The sequence below is a fragment of the Sphaeramia orbicularis genome, chromosome 4 (assembly GCF_902148855.1).
Source record: "Sphaeramia orbicularis chromosome 4, fSphaOr1.1, whole genome shotgun sequence".
NCBI classification, from domain to species: domain Eukaryota; kingdom Metazoa; phylum Chordata; class Actinopteri; order Kurtiformes; family Apogonidae; genus Sphaeramia; species Sphaeramia orbicularis.
This window is the reverse complement of record NC_043960.1, coordinates 46,334,453-46,350,212: the sequence shown is the minus strand read 5'-3', so window position 1 is coordinate 46,350,212 and position 15,760 is coordinate 46,334,453. Positions and strand designations below refer to the sequence as shown.

Here is a 15,760-nt window from a genome sequence, read left to right as displayed (position 1 = left end):
AGTTTGAAGGGGAGCCGAACCAATGAAGAGCCCACAGCAGATTAGACACCCACAGCTTCATGTTGCGTTAATGCAGCGAGTCGGGGATTTTCTTATAACGCTTTTGCCTAAACGCTCTGGGTTTTTCTCCTGCCATTTTTTCCCCTTTTCCCTCTCTCTTTCCATTCCCCCTAGAGAAACCTAAAAAAAAAAACAAAAAACAAAAAAACAGTAAAACAGTAATGTTTTCTCTGTGAATGGCAGAGTAATGCTGACTCCAGTTGAAAAAAAACAAACAAAACAATTTTATCTATTTATGGTGTTGCTCTGCTGATGTGACTTCTGATTAAATGTGAATTAATAGTTTTCATATCTAATTTATATATTACACTGACTAATTGTATTGAAAAAAAAAATCCTGTGCTACCTCAGTTATTATATAAAGTTTCCAAATAGTCCAACTCCACTGCTAGTGTTTATTTCATATTCATTTAGTTTGAAAGGTAATTCATCATTTAGAATAAAAATACCAACAGGAAAATGCTAATAGTGCAGACGCCGACAGAATTCACAAAATACAACCAATGTTAAATGGATTACTCACACAAACACACACACTCACACACAAAGCCCTGATATTCCCTTGATAACAGTCTGACTGGCAGAGACTAAAGACAGAGTAGGCGTTCATAATTGAACAAACATCACAACGTAAATATTTACTAATACCATCCATTGGGGATACAGGAAGGATCCCACAATTGATTTGCTCTTTTTGCCCTTTTGCTATTTTCCTCACACACACATTCACAGATTCACACCAATAAACTCTCCTGTTTTCCCCCCCGGTTCTTGATTTTAAATTACGCCTGCCCATGTTGATTTCAGTGATGGATATATGTATATATATATTTATATATGTATATATACACACACACACACACATATACATACATACATACATATATATATATATATATATATATATATATATATATAGTACATTAGTCTGTCTATCTCCTTACCAGGCGTGACCTGTAGCCCATCTGGGCTGGCGCTGACAACAGATCCCTGGGAAATAGCGGCGAGTGCGTCTCGGGGACGGAGCCTACGCCAGCGCTGGCCGCTAGTCCCGAGAGCTGCCCATACCTTGTCATCATCTTGAGATGCTGCTCACAGAACACACACACAGCTCATACTCAGACAACGGGAGGGGTGGGGGGAAGGGGGGAGGAAGGAGAAAAGAGAGAGAGGGAAAGGGGTGTGAAAGAAGGGAAGGAGAGCAGATCACGGCGAGGAGGAAGGGATGAGGAGAATTGGAAAAGGACAGAAAGGGTGTGTGTGTTGGGGGGGTAGGGTTGGGGATGGGGGGGGCTTGAAGAAAGACGAGGTACAGGGGGGTTACAGAACACTTTGCTCTTGCTCAAATGCATGTGTGAACGATTCCAGACACTCGCTCTTCCAAACTTACTGTACGTGCACATGAAGGCTCACATACGGTTTAGCCCCAGGTCGGCAATTTCACAACAAGCCTACGTTGGACAGGTCTGAAAGCTAGTTACAATAGGTGGTGGTGGTGGTGGGGGCATGGGGATGGGGGGGTAAAGTCTAATTACTAGCTCTGCATTTACTATTACAAGTGAGGATGAGTGTGAGAAGCATAGCAGTCCCTTTTATTCCCCTCCTTCTGTACCAAGCATTTGTACCAGGGAGATATCCTAAACATCTATTACCCATCATCCACCTCTGTCTTCTGGCTACAAGCATACACAAGTGCACAGACACACACACACAGTCACGGACACACAAAAACATCACACATGACAGAATGGTTGGCAGCAGACATACACAGGTGAGATGAAGAAAGAAATCCAAATGTCTTTACCTCATTGCTCAACAAAGCGGCGTTGAGTGTTCGGCTTATTTCAAACATATTCAGATTCGATGATTTGTTCGTTCTGTCCTTTATATATAGAGATATTTATATATTTAGATTCTCTTCAGTTCTTGTGTCTTTTTGGCTTTCCCGGTTTCTTTTCTCACTAGGGTTTGGGAGTCAGTCCCGGCAGCAGCAAACACAAAAAAGAAAGAAGAAAGAAAAAAATGAAATCAATTGAAAAAAAGAGGGGAGTAGAAATCCTCTTTAAATTTTCTGATTTGTGTGTTTTTTCAGTCCGTCTATTTTTGTGTCTTCTTGCCCCCTTGTGTTGCTGATGGATGCCCCTCAGTGTGCTGTGCTCTGGCTGCTGTAGTGGCGGCGGTGGCGGCGTTTGAGCCCAGGGTCTCCTCCGCACACGTCTAAGGAGTCAATACGCTGTTGTTTTCTCTCTCTCTTTCTCTCTCTCTCTAAATCTCCTCAGAGTCAGCACATTAAAACAGGCATGAGGCGGTCGGTGGGTCGGTCGGTGGGTCGGGCTGGCGGCTGGATGCCTCCCTTATCTTTCCCCCGCACACTGGCTCACACAATACGCTCCGATCCTCACACTGCTCGCTAGCAGATTAGCCTGTCCCAAAACATAGCACTTAGTTTAAACTCCCCTCCCTTTTGCTCTCTCTCTCTCTGAATCACTCCCTCTGGCTCGCTCCTTTACTCTCCCTCTCTCTCTCTCCCTCCCTCCCTCCCTCCCTCCCTCTCTCTCTCACTCTCTCCTCCTATTGCTCACGCATTGATGCAGCTACAGTTCACTGTGTGACCACAAGGTGGGAAGACTATTCTAGCAACAGCGACACTATCGCTGCCACATCCCTTCCTCCTCTCTGTCGGTGCCACTCCTATCTTTCAGATTCTCTGTTCTCTCTGTGTTCATGTGCATCTAAAACAAACAGCTGTAGAGGGTGGAGGAATGTCTGTGCTCACGGCAGACAACCAAATATTCCTGAGAGAAATTCACTTGTCTAAGGGGCTACAGTGAAAAGCTTTCACTTTCTTAGAGCTGATTTTGTGACATTAATACAAGTAAGGTGATAAAATCTACGCACTATTAATAGACCTCAAGAGAATGGAAATTATGAGGGGTCCCTCTGAGGACGAAACAAAACGGTATGAGGGGGAAACAGTGCAAGGTCCGGCTGGTGTGGATGTGTGTGTGCATCAAGGTCAGGTGGAATGTCCTTCTATCCTTTTTCCTCGGCAGGGTGTGGTCCAGAGATGACGAAGCAGCCAGTCACAGACATGGCAGGAGATCCCAACTACGGAACAAATAAACAACACAAAAAAAAGCCTAGTAAAAAAATCAGACAACCTTGTGCCAAGAATATGATTCACCACATTCTTGGTTTGACCTGACAACAGAGCGACTTGAGGGTAGGTAATGCCAGCTCTACGGTATCTGTGTGTCCTGTATGGCCGTGTGAATTAGTAGTATATTAGAATTATGAGGAGGAAATGAAAAAAAGCCAGTGCTAATCTTAGTGAAAGCATTCTGAATGTGCTTTTTTGCAGTCTTGGATCTGAGCGGGGAGAGCGGCCAGTTAATAGCAGTCTATTGACACTGGACCATCTGTTGAGGTGGACACTGTCCAGGATGGTGGAGGAGGGAGGACGGGAGGACGGGAGGCAGAGACGGAGGAAGTGACACATGACGACAGAAACGGCGTGGGCGTGGATAAACAGGGGGAGAACCGCTCACGGAAACCATATAAGCAAAAAAAAAAAAGTCTAAACACGCTTGTTTTTATGGGTGTTAATAAAAAAATATGCAACTGAAAATATGTGACTCACACTGTTCAAGGATGTGACATGAAATATTGTTTACATGTTTTAAATTAGCATGTTTTCCCTCTTTCTGCATATTCATAAGTTTCAGTATATGTGACGGTATCAGCATCACCCTGTTATTAAACTCTCATCATATGTTGGATTCAATTCCATTTCATTTATGTTATTTCATTTTTTTTCTACTAAAGATGAAGCAGAAGGCTGCTGGCCACATCCCTGCTCAGTAAAGCCGGGGGCCCCTCTGGGAGCCCTGGGGGTGTGTGGGTGTGTGTATGTGTGTGTGTGTGTGTGTGTGTGTTTGTGTGTGGGGGGGGCTGTCAGTTGAATCATCCAGAGTGAGGGCTGATTCCTCCGTCAGCTGCCTCTCATCCTTTCTCTCTGACCCAGCCTTCCTCCCCTGAGCCCCCCCTGACTGCTGTCACCATAGTGATTCTCTGTGTCCCCCCACCACACACACACACACACACGCACACACACACACGCACACACACCACACACACGCACACACACACACACGCACACACACACACACACACACCACACACACATGCACACACACACACACACACACACACACACACACACACGTGCCCTGTGCTCTGATTTTTGCATGACTTCCTTCTTCACTGTTGATGGGCTTTATGTGTGGAAGTCCTTAACTGGTCAGAGTAAAAAGGGTTTCCCTGTACCTGCTCAGATACAAACACAAAAACACCAAAATGCAAAAACACACACTTACACACACTCAACTGCAGCCTGCAAACATACACAAGAGATTCTTAATGTCAGCTGTATTTTTATTATTATTTTAGTTGTGGTTCCATACTATAAACACTGACTTATTTAATCATTTTTCAGTTTAGAAGAAAGAGAATCTTTCAGAAAGAATGAAAAGCAGGGTTTGAAAACACCTTTGTGGTGCCACAGCTACTGTTTCCCTGAGGGGTTTTTGATGTGTTCTGCATGGATGATGTGGTGTGTCCTCCAGACATGAGCAATAATCCACACTGAAAATAGCCCGGACTTCTTAAAGTTACTGTAGGTTCTGTATTTAGCCGTGACAGCCATGTCTACATATGAGGCGCTTTGCCGCGCTCAGGAATCGTAAGAGGTCAAAAAAATGTTTTGATAAGCATGTAAAAATACACTCTCCTGAGAGATAATTAAAAATGTGTGAGACCACAGTGTGGATTGTACTTCTCTTTCATGTTCTTCTGTTTTCAACTGATGGATGTGTTCATTAAATCATTGGTGGTTTTTCAAACATTATGACAGAAACATAGTGCAAACATGCACAGACAGAGGACGGGTTATTGTTGAAAGTGTTGCTATTTTTTCCACCATTCTTCAAACGTGTTTTAAGGATGACAGAATAATATAGAATGAACCTTTAAAGGAAAAGGAAAGCCATCAAGAAAAAAATTAAATAAACATTTAATGCTCACTATTTTCACTGCACTGTATTTACTCACCATCAAAATCAGTACAGCAGTTGATCCTATTAAACTCATGTCATTCTAAAGGTTCAGTATAAGATTCCATCAAACTGCATGTAAGTATTATATTAAAATACAGTTAAAACATTATGATTTTAATTGAACATATAGTAGATATTGTATATATTAATCTTTGAGAAAAGAATAAACTTAAACAAATTCTGACTAGGTTTTGGTCTAAATTACATTTTTGTTTTTTCAAAAATACTGGAATATTTTTAAGGTTTCTCTAAAACTGAAAAACAACACCGGTGGCCAAATTTAGACTGAATTAAACATATTAATAGGGCAGTTCTGTGAGCAGTAGAATCTCATCAGGAGGTTGATTGTTTTAAGCCTAACAGTGCTGAAGTCTGACTTCAGTTGGATTTGTGTATTTGTAATGAGTTGTAGTACTGTAGTCTGAGCAGAGGGAAGGGCTTTGTCCAGGGACAGAAGCAGTCAAGTGTAAATGATCTCATTATTAACTTCTTCACTATTTTATTTTGAGCTATATCATCTGGACACAGATAGTGGAACATGTCACATCTAGACCTATCTGATGTTTTACCAATTTTACCATCTGTCCACATGTGTTGTATTTATTCTACTCTATGTGATATTCTGTTTCATCCATGAATACATTTTATCAGCATTAAATAAACCCCACACATACATTTTATTAGGATCATATTTTGAGATGTTTTATGACACAGCCCTAATTTACTTACAAATACAGATGAAAATGGTTTTCTATTTACATTTTTATATTTTATACATGAATATTTTATGCTTTCTTAGATATGTGAAGAGCTGAATGAAAGTAGAAAGAGAATCAGTTTTAAGTAAGTACATTCTATTTTCAAAGTATATCATTTAAAATATGAGCTGTAATAATTTCATGTAATTTCATATTAACTCTGCCTTTGTGTATGATAAATGGACAGTTTAGAGCAGTTCACATTCATGTCCAATTGATAACTTATCCTGATAAAAATGTTCATGTCATTTGTTTTCAATAATTTGTCATGATATATATCAAATCAATATTTATTTTACGTTTAAAGGGTGAGAGAGTGAGAAGTGGAAAAAAAAGAAAAATGTTACTTTAGAATTACAATGAATATTTATGGTCAGAATGTGACAAACATTTCAAAAACCTACAGATATAACTTAAAATTTAATAAAACAATTAGAATTATATTTTAGAGATAAAGAGAGAAAAAAAAGAATCATATTTTAAAAAAATGAAGTAAAATTAAGTAAAACAGACAGATGCAATTGGTAAGCCTCGATGACAATGTGCACAAACTAACCCTAAACCTCAAATTCAGTGTGTCCCAATACTTTTGCCCCTATATTTACTTTTCTTCTGTATAATCCATGAAATAATTTAACCCCCTGTGCCAACACATAAGCTTCATTCAATGCTCTATAGATGACCTGAACCTACATGTAGAATTCTTAGCCACATTTGAAGGATTTACTTAACATCCAGTCCAGGAGATAGTTTTACAGCTCACCAAAGTGTAACAGAGTTAAGATAGTACTGTGAAAAAATGTGTGTGTGTGTGTGTGTGTGTGTGTGTGTGTGTGTGTGTGTGTGTGTGTGTATATATATATATATATATATATATATATATATATATGAATAAAGTGTAGTACCATTTAAAGGGCTCAGATATTAGACAAATCATTTTTTTTTCTTCATATATAAAGCTTGCTGACTCTAGTTCTTTACAGTGAACATCTTTCACAACCCACGTAAGCATTTATAAGCGTTATTAAATTAAACTGCGTACTGGATCTCAAACAAACTGACTGTAGCAGAGATACGCCACCATTTTGTACTTAATACAACTGCTCCTGTGCAAACATATAGAATACCTAATTCATTCTTCTCATGCTCCATAATTCAATTTCAATCTCCCTTTTGAAAATGAATGATTGCGCCACCATAGAACTCTTTAATTGGCACAGTGTTAAAGGAATGACATAGCACGGAGGACAGCTATTCAATTTTCAATTTTAACGAAAAATTACACAGCAGCTCTGTATTCTCTCCTTGTCATCTGAGAAATAATCAGTCCGACCTATCTACTCAGTGGCCTGTTGATGCTCGCCATCAAATACAGATCACACACAGAGAGAAAAATCATTGCCCTCTCCCTGGTCTTATTCATTTAGTCCCGTTACACACAGCTTATAACCTGAAAATTAGCAGCAGCCTGTATGCCTCCTGCTTCAGGAGTTGTGCGGCTGCTCATTTGATGGACTTAATCAGGTGCAGCCTTTGTAAATGGGAAAGGAATAGGCTCAGGCTTGATTGGCCTTGATGACATCTATGGTCCAATTGTCTAGAAAACCTCCAGCTTTAATCAATCTGCCAGGTAATTCACAATCTCTGACTGCTGCCTGTACTGCTTGGCTTTTTTCACCTCTAAAAATGGAAAATGCATGTATGACAATTGGACTGAGATGTACAAGCATTTACTGGAGTAACATCTGGCTTAAGGATGCCAGAATATGTGATGTCACTATATCATATGGATGATCATAGCAGTTACATGCTTAGATAATGAAGGTTTAGTTAATTTAGATGGTTTTAGACAATATTAGACAGAGATTAATTAAGTGTCAGTATTTCTACAGTTAATCCAACATCTGATTCTGACACTGCTTACCTTGTCCATGTGTACTGCTGGATGTAGTATGTTTTCATACTAAATCCATCCTCTGTTGATGCAGATGAGGCTCCTCTCCTCCTCCTCCGTTGTCCTGGCAACAGTCAGAGAGCGTCCGAAAGGAAAGGAAGATGGAGGAGAACACTGGTAGAGACGTCGACACCGGTGTGTAAATACGAGCCCTATCTGGCTTTACCTTAATAAATATAGACGTACAGACGTGCTGCAGATTCCCGGCTGTCTGACCAATAAGACCTGCATGTTTACACTCGCTTTCTGCTTTTGTGATGACGCTAATGTGACAGATGCTAAGCTCGTGCACTAGCTAGCATGTTCATGGATGTAAACAAGGCTCCTGTCATCGGCTTACTATGATTTAGCTGTTAAGGCTACCGACATTTTCCAGCCGTATAAGTGCCTGCCCGCAGGGACACAGGCACCTGTGTTCAGGTGAACCGCATCCCCGAATAGAGCAGGTGTAAATCTACGTGAGCCTGTTAGCAAACCCAGCTAACCTAGCTCTGTCACCTGGTTAAGAGCATCCACCTGCAGCTACGAAGCTAATCAGCTCCTTTAGCCGCCGGTAGCAGCGGGACTTCAGTTCCACTTTATAGTCTTCTCATCCCGTTTTCTCCTCCAGTTAAAAGCATTTTCTGCGATCAAACAAAAAACAAGCAAACGCTGCACTTTGACACAGACTAAATGTTCCACAGCCACAAATATTTAACACATAGAAATACAATGACATTGACTAGACTTAACTCATGGTTAAGTATAGTTTAAGAAGTGCCACTGTGTTCACAGGCAGTGACATTAATAAATACTGCAGTGGGCTGTAATCATTATGTTATCATCAGTCTGTAAAAGAACAACAAAAGGAATGCTGGTATGATTTAGTTTCCATCAGTGTAAACGGCTGCACGAATAAAATAACTAAAATGCAGTCAAAGATGCCCAAGAAATGTAATGGAATACAAGTACAAGATCAATAAAAAGACAGGTGAAAAGAAGTCAGTATCTAAGTTAATTATTTATATTATGTATAATAACCTTATGTGATGAAGTTTATTTGTGACATTTATTAGCACTAAAAAAATCATTAATTATATTACCAGTAGCTTTACTCCTCCTCCTACTATAATATATACGATGGTGTTGATAAAATACATTGTAAATCATCTATGTTTCTCCGTATACAGCAAGCATTGTGGTAAAATAAAAAGCCCAATAAATTAATAAATAAATAAGTAAATGCTGTGCATGGCTTTTTAAGAATGTATAAATTCTATGCTTCCTCTGTATATTTATTTGCTATGTGTGAAAAACATCATGAAATAATTTTTTAAAAGTGCCGTCACAGAAGCACTTCCACATAACATTTCCAGATAAAGTTTGACTCTGATCCTCCTGATTCTTCTTTAGGCAGTGAAACAGGAGGCGAGGATGCCCTGGTTGGAAATGTCAATAAGCTGATGGTGAGTCCACCAGGTTACGCAGGAGCTCCAAGGAAAGGGCATCTGGTGTTTGACGCTTGCTTTGAGAGTGGTGAGTACTGAAACACGAATAAAAACGTTATTAGTCCATGCCACCTTTCACAAAGCAGATAAGACTGATTTTTTCCTGTCAGACAAATCCTGTGGTTTTCCTCAGAGCTTAAACCATCCATCCTATTCACCAGCTGATACAAAATATTTCACTGTCTTTTGCTTCATCAAATCAACCTGACCATAAACTCCTGTCTGCTTCATTCAGATTTGAGTTGATATTAGGATTTTTAAAATTTTATTTATGTGCATAGATCACCTCCTCCTTGAACTGCCACCTTACCATGGTGTAGGGGTTTGAGTGCCTGAATGATCGTAGGAGATATGTTGTCGGGGGCGTCTAGCCCCTGGTAGGGTCTCCCAAGGCAAACTGGGCCTACGTGAGGGGTCAGACGAAGAGTGATTCTGAACCTATATGGATGTCAGAACAAGGAACCAAGGTTCCCTCGTCCGGCGCAGGGTCACCGGGGCCCCACCCTGGAGCCAAGCCTGGGGGAGGGGCTCCTCGGCAAGCACCTGGTGACCGGGTCTTTCCCCATGGGGCAACTATATTTAGGCCTACCTACTGTATATTTCAGCATTCAACCTCCATTTATTACAGACACACAGTGTATCAGTTGAAAGTTCAGTATTTCAAGTATTTTGGAATATTTATTAACTGAGTCAATATCTGGAACCCATTAGTTTTTTACAGCATCTGCTTGAAGAATTAAAAGTGTGTGTCCTCAAATCACAAACCACAGTAACTGTTTCTGAATGAAACACTTAATATTTTGTAATGTAATGTAATGTAATTTTTATTTTGTTTCATCTTTTTTGCATAATTTTAGCTGTTTGACAACTTTGATGAGGTCAGCATTTATAAACTCCTGGTTTAATTAGGAACATGAATTTGCATGTCACATTATTGCTATATTTTGGCCTCTGACCCAATGTCAACAGCTCAGTGACCCACTTTGGGTTCCAACCCTACATTTGGGAAACACAGTTCAGTTGGTGTGAGTGAAGTGTTTTTCTGACGTTGGACTTTAGTTCCATATGTGTTTAGCTGCAGATGGTAACTCTGCGTCCTATGCAGGCATGTCATGGAAGTACTAGTTTATAATGTTAATATTTTTCTGTGTTGTGTTTTATTGTCTTTTCCATGTTGTTGTCATGTTGTATGTCCTTTACAGTTCAGTTTGGTAGTGGGCTGAGTTACAACAGATATGCTGTGACTAGACTCCTGTCCTGTTGTACCTTGAAGGTTGTGTGGAATGGTTTGGATATTGTTTTGTTATTTCCATTAATAGTAAGTCACCTCCTGCAAACAGCATGTTGTGTTTGGCTATTAATGTCCTGTACCTGGACAGACTGTCCAATCAAAGTCCATGGTTTTGTCTGTGTAGCATTTACATCTCCTCTTAGATGCATTTTTCATTTTAAAAAACTTCAGACAGTTAAAATTTTAGAACATATGCATCTTTATATAGTACTTATATAAATAAATAAATAAATAAATAAATAAATAAATAAATGTCCTAAATGATGATCAACAATTAAACTAATTTATTTTATACATTTAAGTCTGTGTAAGTCAAATTCAGATATATGTGTCTGAACACATCATTCATGTAATGGAAGACTTTTATCTGAATTGGACTGAACTGTGTTCTTGGACCCTTTAATCGTTTTCAGAATTTTTATGTTGAGGAATTTTTGGGTGTGCCATAAACCCTGATTGGATAAACACACTGATGCTGTATTTAGCATGACCTCTCCCCTAACTCTCTAATGCTAAAACTAGCATGCATTAGCATTACTGCATTGTCAGTGGTTCTCCTTTGCTTGTTCGTGAGCTACTCCACCTCTTCCAGATAGGTTAGGATTAAGGTAAAATGCTTCTGTGTCCTGTTTCTGACTTATAAATAGAAAAGCAATGAGAGTTTTTCCACCAGTGACAAAGTCAGGTGGTTATTCACAAACAGAAGAGCACAGTCAGGCTGAGTGAATTATCCAAACAGCAGGTCTCTGTGGAGAGAAGGTTAAGATGGAAGTCACATTTCATATTTTCACAAAAAAGTCCATTTTAGTTTGTGCAGACTGAGATGAGCCCCCCGTTTACTTCCTGATGTCTGTATCAGTGACATTGTCACTGATGGTCTTCAGAGTAGATTTTTACTCTTCTCGTGTCTTTATTGTGATTTTGCAGACTTAGAGATCAGTTGCTTTTGTTTCAAGTCTCATTTGTTTTTGAATCATTATGTGATTATGGGTTAGTTTTGGTCTCAGCACATTAAAGGATAAGTGTGGATCCTAATCCATGGTTTGGTCAAGTGTGTGCATATACACAGGTCTGTTAGCATCTCAAACATGTTGCATTAGGACATTAGTGTGCTGAGATACTACTATAGTGATTGGTCTTTTTATAAATTTTCCTTTTTTCCCAGATGACATGGCCAGAGGAGCTCAGACATTGATTAATGGGCACTGAGCTCCCACTCTGAGATCAGCTAACATACCAGTGTCTCAGGCTCCGGATGTATCTCCTGAATGATTTATGGAACTGATATTAATCTCTTTCCAGTAAATGCATTACTAAAGTTAGAATGGAGGATGAACTGATGTTTGCCATCTAATGTCGAATCAATGCTCTGTTACCATTTCATTAAAGCATCACTGATCTCTTTACCCTGAAATTACTCAATTCTAATTATTAATGATATTATTAATAGTAGTTATTTCATAGTAACTGAAGTTATATACCTATGAAACCATCTTTTTTCTTATTGTTGTAGAATTATTTGAAATCTGTGTTTCCTCTAATAAAAGTAAATGCTGTTTGTCAGTTAAGAGGTGTGTCTCTGATAATGGCTGTGGTCAACATCAACAAATAACCCGTAAATACAGGGTGGAGAAAAACAGTGGTGGAAAGCATCATTTTGGATATTTATTCAATTTCTGCTATTTCTAAAATGCGTTTCCATTAACATGCTAAAAGGTTTTCAATTTTATTTTCAGATAGGGCAAATGATTAATTTGTGTTAACAACATAAGGGAGTAACTTTAACATTATAAAGAGAGACAAATTAAAATCAAGCTTTGCACCAAAATATGTCCAATCATACTTAGCACACAGAGGATGTTAGAACTAAAGGCCTCTCTAAAGTTTTAATACCTTCTACAGTTGAGATAAATAAAGAAACCACTCACCGTTGGATGAAATTCATGTCATAACTGGAGGCTGATAAATAACCAATGTCATCCCATCACTATTTATGATTAACTGTGTGTGGCTTTATTGGAAAGTTGTTAACTATTGAACTAAACATTGAAGTCATAGTAGTAAATATTTAAGTAAAGAAATCCAAATCATCAAGAATCAACCTCAGTGAAATGAACAGAACTTTCTTGCCATTTTACATAATTTTCTGTCATCTCTCTACTTTTTTCCTCATATAATGTAGGCCTAGATGTTGATGTGTTGAGTTTGATATGAACAAATAAAAATGTGTTCTCAAATACTACATACATACTACATGATGGCAATTTTTACACAATAAATCTTTATTCAGTAATGAAGGATCAGATCAAAATGAGGTTTTATGCAAAATATGAGCATTTTCACTTATTAAATGGAGGAAATTAGAATTAAATAAAGGTCAGACTCTAATACAAACCTCCATCAACTAAAGGCCTGGTACCCTCTACAGAGGTAAATAAAGTCTCCATCACCTGTGGATATACGGTAAATGTAGAAGAAAGCGGACCATATATTGTATTTCAAAAGTAAGTGCATAGGTGCTTTCACATTCAGATTATCCCTCTTTTTGGAAGACTTAGGTGAATGGGTAGGGGGTTTTGAGGCAAGAAAATAGAACATTATCAAACAAAAAATAACATTTTTTATTATTTTGGATCAGTATTATTATCATGTCTAAATAGGAAAACTGGCAAATGTAAAGCAGATACCATCCATCCATCCATCCATCCATCCATCCATCCATATGACTTAAAAACAACCATTTCATCTTTGAAAACTTACCAAATTACTTTGAATGGTGCCAAGACATTAATATAGCTGAGGTGCTACCTAAAATAGCTCTATCTAAACCTCATAATTATACAGCAAAACTTGATATTACAATAACTGTAGCATAATAACAATTGTTTTGATTAAATATTGAATTCTGTGCTGAAGAATATAGTTTTATATGGTTTTTAGGTTCAGCTAACCAGCAGCGGCCCATATGATGTTTAAATGAGATTTATTGCCAGTATTCCAACCTGATAAAACAGTATACATACCTAAAATATCAGTATGGGTTATTAAATAGCTGCTGTTTTTCATGCATGAAGCCTGATATCTGGGATCCCAATGACAGGAAGGAAATTGGAGAGCTTCTATCACATGTATTACATGTTGCACAGGCGCGGACATTTTGCAAAGTGATTGAAATGGTCTTTTACGACAGCCAATATTAGATCGGATGGCTAGAACACGATACCTTAAGCAGACATATTCATTTTAAAGCTATATAGACCTATACATTTGTAAGGTTGTGTGCCTTCTTTTCCCTCACTTGGCTGGGACATATCTGCATCCCATGTACATTTCCATGCAGCACAGAGTTTATTTAGTTGAGTTAGTATTGTATAGAATAAAATCTAATTGGTTTATTAAAATAGACAGTGGTTATGTAAGGTGTTTGCCAAAGGTTTAAAGCCTCATTTCCATTTAGATGAGGCCTAATTCACTTTGTTGTCAGCATGATGCTGATTAAGTCAGTGATGGCCTGCAGATTTTCATATAGTCATTGTCTGAGCCAACAGGTCCACAGAGTCACTGGAAACACTGGAAACCATGGCCAGCCTTCATCCATCCCACAGCTTCATGCTAATATACAGATGACACTGGACTCTTTGGTAGAACGTCACCATTATATTTGTTTCCTTAACATATTGCATATAACCTTATAAATGCTTCAGTTGACTGTGTGAATAGGAATATGCAAATGTTCCATAACCCCTGAATGCAAATGGCATCTCGCCTATTCAGATCGTTTTTACGATACTTAGGACAATGCAAAATCATAGGAGAGAATAGAAGAGTTGGCTAATCTGTAAACGGTAAGTCTTGGCCCATTGTTGTGTATTGTGTCAAGAGGCACAGATTTCATGACAGCGATAAGAGAGGCCTAATTGTTTTTAGAGTGAAATCCAAATGACATTCTTATCTTGTCTTGTCACATTTGTTTCGTCATACACTCCAACTGTTGACATTTTGAGCGAAGTCCCATATTCTTTTGTGCTGAGTAAAGCAGTGTGTGCCTCTACAATGGATGACACTGATGGGGGTGGGGGTCCACGTATTGTTTTACTGCACCTCTGGACTGAGCACTAGATGTAATTAAGTACTCATTGATTAGTCAGATGGCTGTCTGCTGACAATGACTTGCATGGTCAAAGAAATTCCCCAGGGTTGACAAGTGTTTAATGGGATCCATTGATAAGCACAACTCATAGACTCATCTGGCTTCACGATCAATCCAGTCCATCCAACCCAACTTATTTGGAAGTTTAGATAGAGCAAAGGGATTTCTGATTGTCAGGACCCAAAAAGTCAAGGTCTTATAAACTTGGGGAGTTTAACTCATGTGTTCACAATTTATTATTATTATTCTTTCATTTTTCAAACCTCTTCATCATTGAGAGGGTCATGGGGGCGGAGCCTATCCCAGCAGTCAATAGGCAAATGTTGGGTATTATATTATTATTATTATTTTTTGTAACTTATATTTTATTAATTTTTAAAAGAATAACAACAAAATGAAAACACAACAACATGAACAAGTCTGGGTAGCACAGTCTTACCAATAATTTTGCTTATATAATGTCCATTTTTTCCACTTTTTGTTTATTTGTGGTTCTTGTAGTCTCAATCTGTGTGTTAGTTTTTCCATTAGAAATATGTCCTTAATTGTAGTTATCTATTGATCCTTTGATGGCACGTTCATCTTCCCCCATTTCCTTGTTATACATTTTTTTGCAGCTATCAACATCACCTTTACCAAATATTTATCGTATTCCCGTATCGTGCCATCACCAAAGTTGCACAAATGAAGAATTTCAGGTTTCTTTGGAATTGTGTACCCTAATACTTGACATAGGACATTGTAGATCATTTCCCAATATCCCAAAAGTTTTGAACATTTCCAAAAAACATGAGAATGGTCAACATCCATCTCCCCGCATTCTCTCCAACATTCCTGATGCCTCTGTAACTGTTTACTTTTAAACTTGGGTGTAATTAAAAATCTTATAAGGTTTTTCCAGGCGAATTCCATCCATGTCCAAGAGCTAGTAGTTGTATGATGTAAT

General features: G+C 38.5%; 2 protein-coding genes across 7 annotated transcripts in view; one reads left to right on the top strand and one right to left on the bottom strand.

Annotated features, from left to right (window-relative positions):
• The window catches only part of elavl4 (ELAV like neuron-specific RNA binding protein 4), a 93,229-nt gene extending 90,707 nt beyond the window's left edge, over window positions 1-2,522 (bottom strand). For 4 of the 6 annotated variants that reach the window (XM_030132464.1, XM_030132466.1, XM_030132465.1 and 1 more), the window contains exons 1-2: window positions 1,865-2,522; window positions 1,005-1,148 (exon numbers count right to left, since the gene is read on the bottom strand). In XM_030132464.1, the coding sequence (XP_029988324.1) occupies window positions 1,005-1,148; window positions 1,865-1,912 (192 nt within the window). In that variant the 5' untranslated portion in view covers window positions 1,913-2,522. The remainder of the gene's footprint in view (window positions 1-1,004; window positions 1,149-1,864) is intronic. The other 2 variants (XM_030132468.1, XM_030132471.1) reach the window with 1 other exon arrangement.
• A 5,442-nt stretch (window positions 2,523-7,964) lies between these two features.
• Window positions 7,965-15,760, top strand: part of agbl4 (AGBL carboxypeptidase 4) — a 460,789-nt gene continuing 452,993 nt past the window's right edge. Inside the window, exons 1-2 of the mRNA XM_030132962.1 lie at window positions 7,965-8,021; window positions 9,279-9,401. Coding sequence (XP_029988822.1) covers window positions 7,988-8,021; window positions 9,279-9,401 — 157 coding nt within the window. The 5' untranslated portion in view covers window positions 7,965-7,987. The remainder of the gene's footprint in view (window positions 8,022-9,278; window positions 9,402-15,760) is intronic.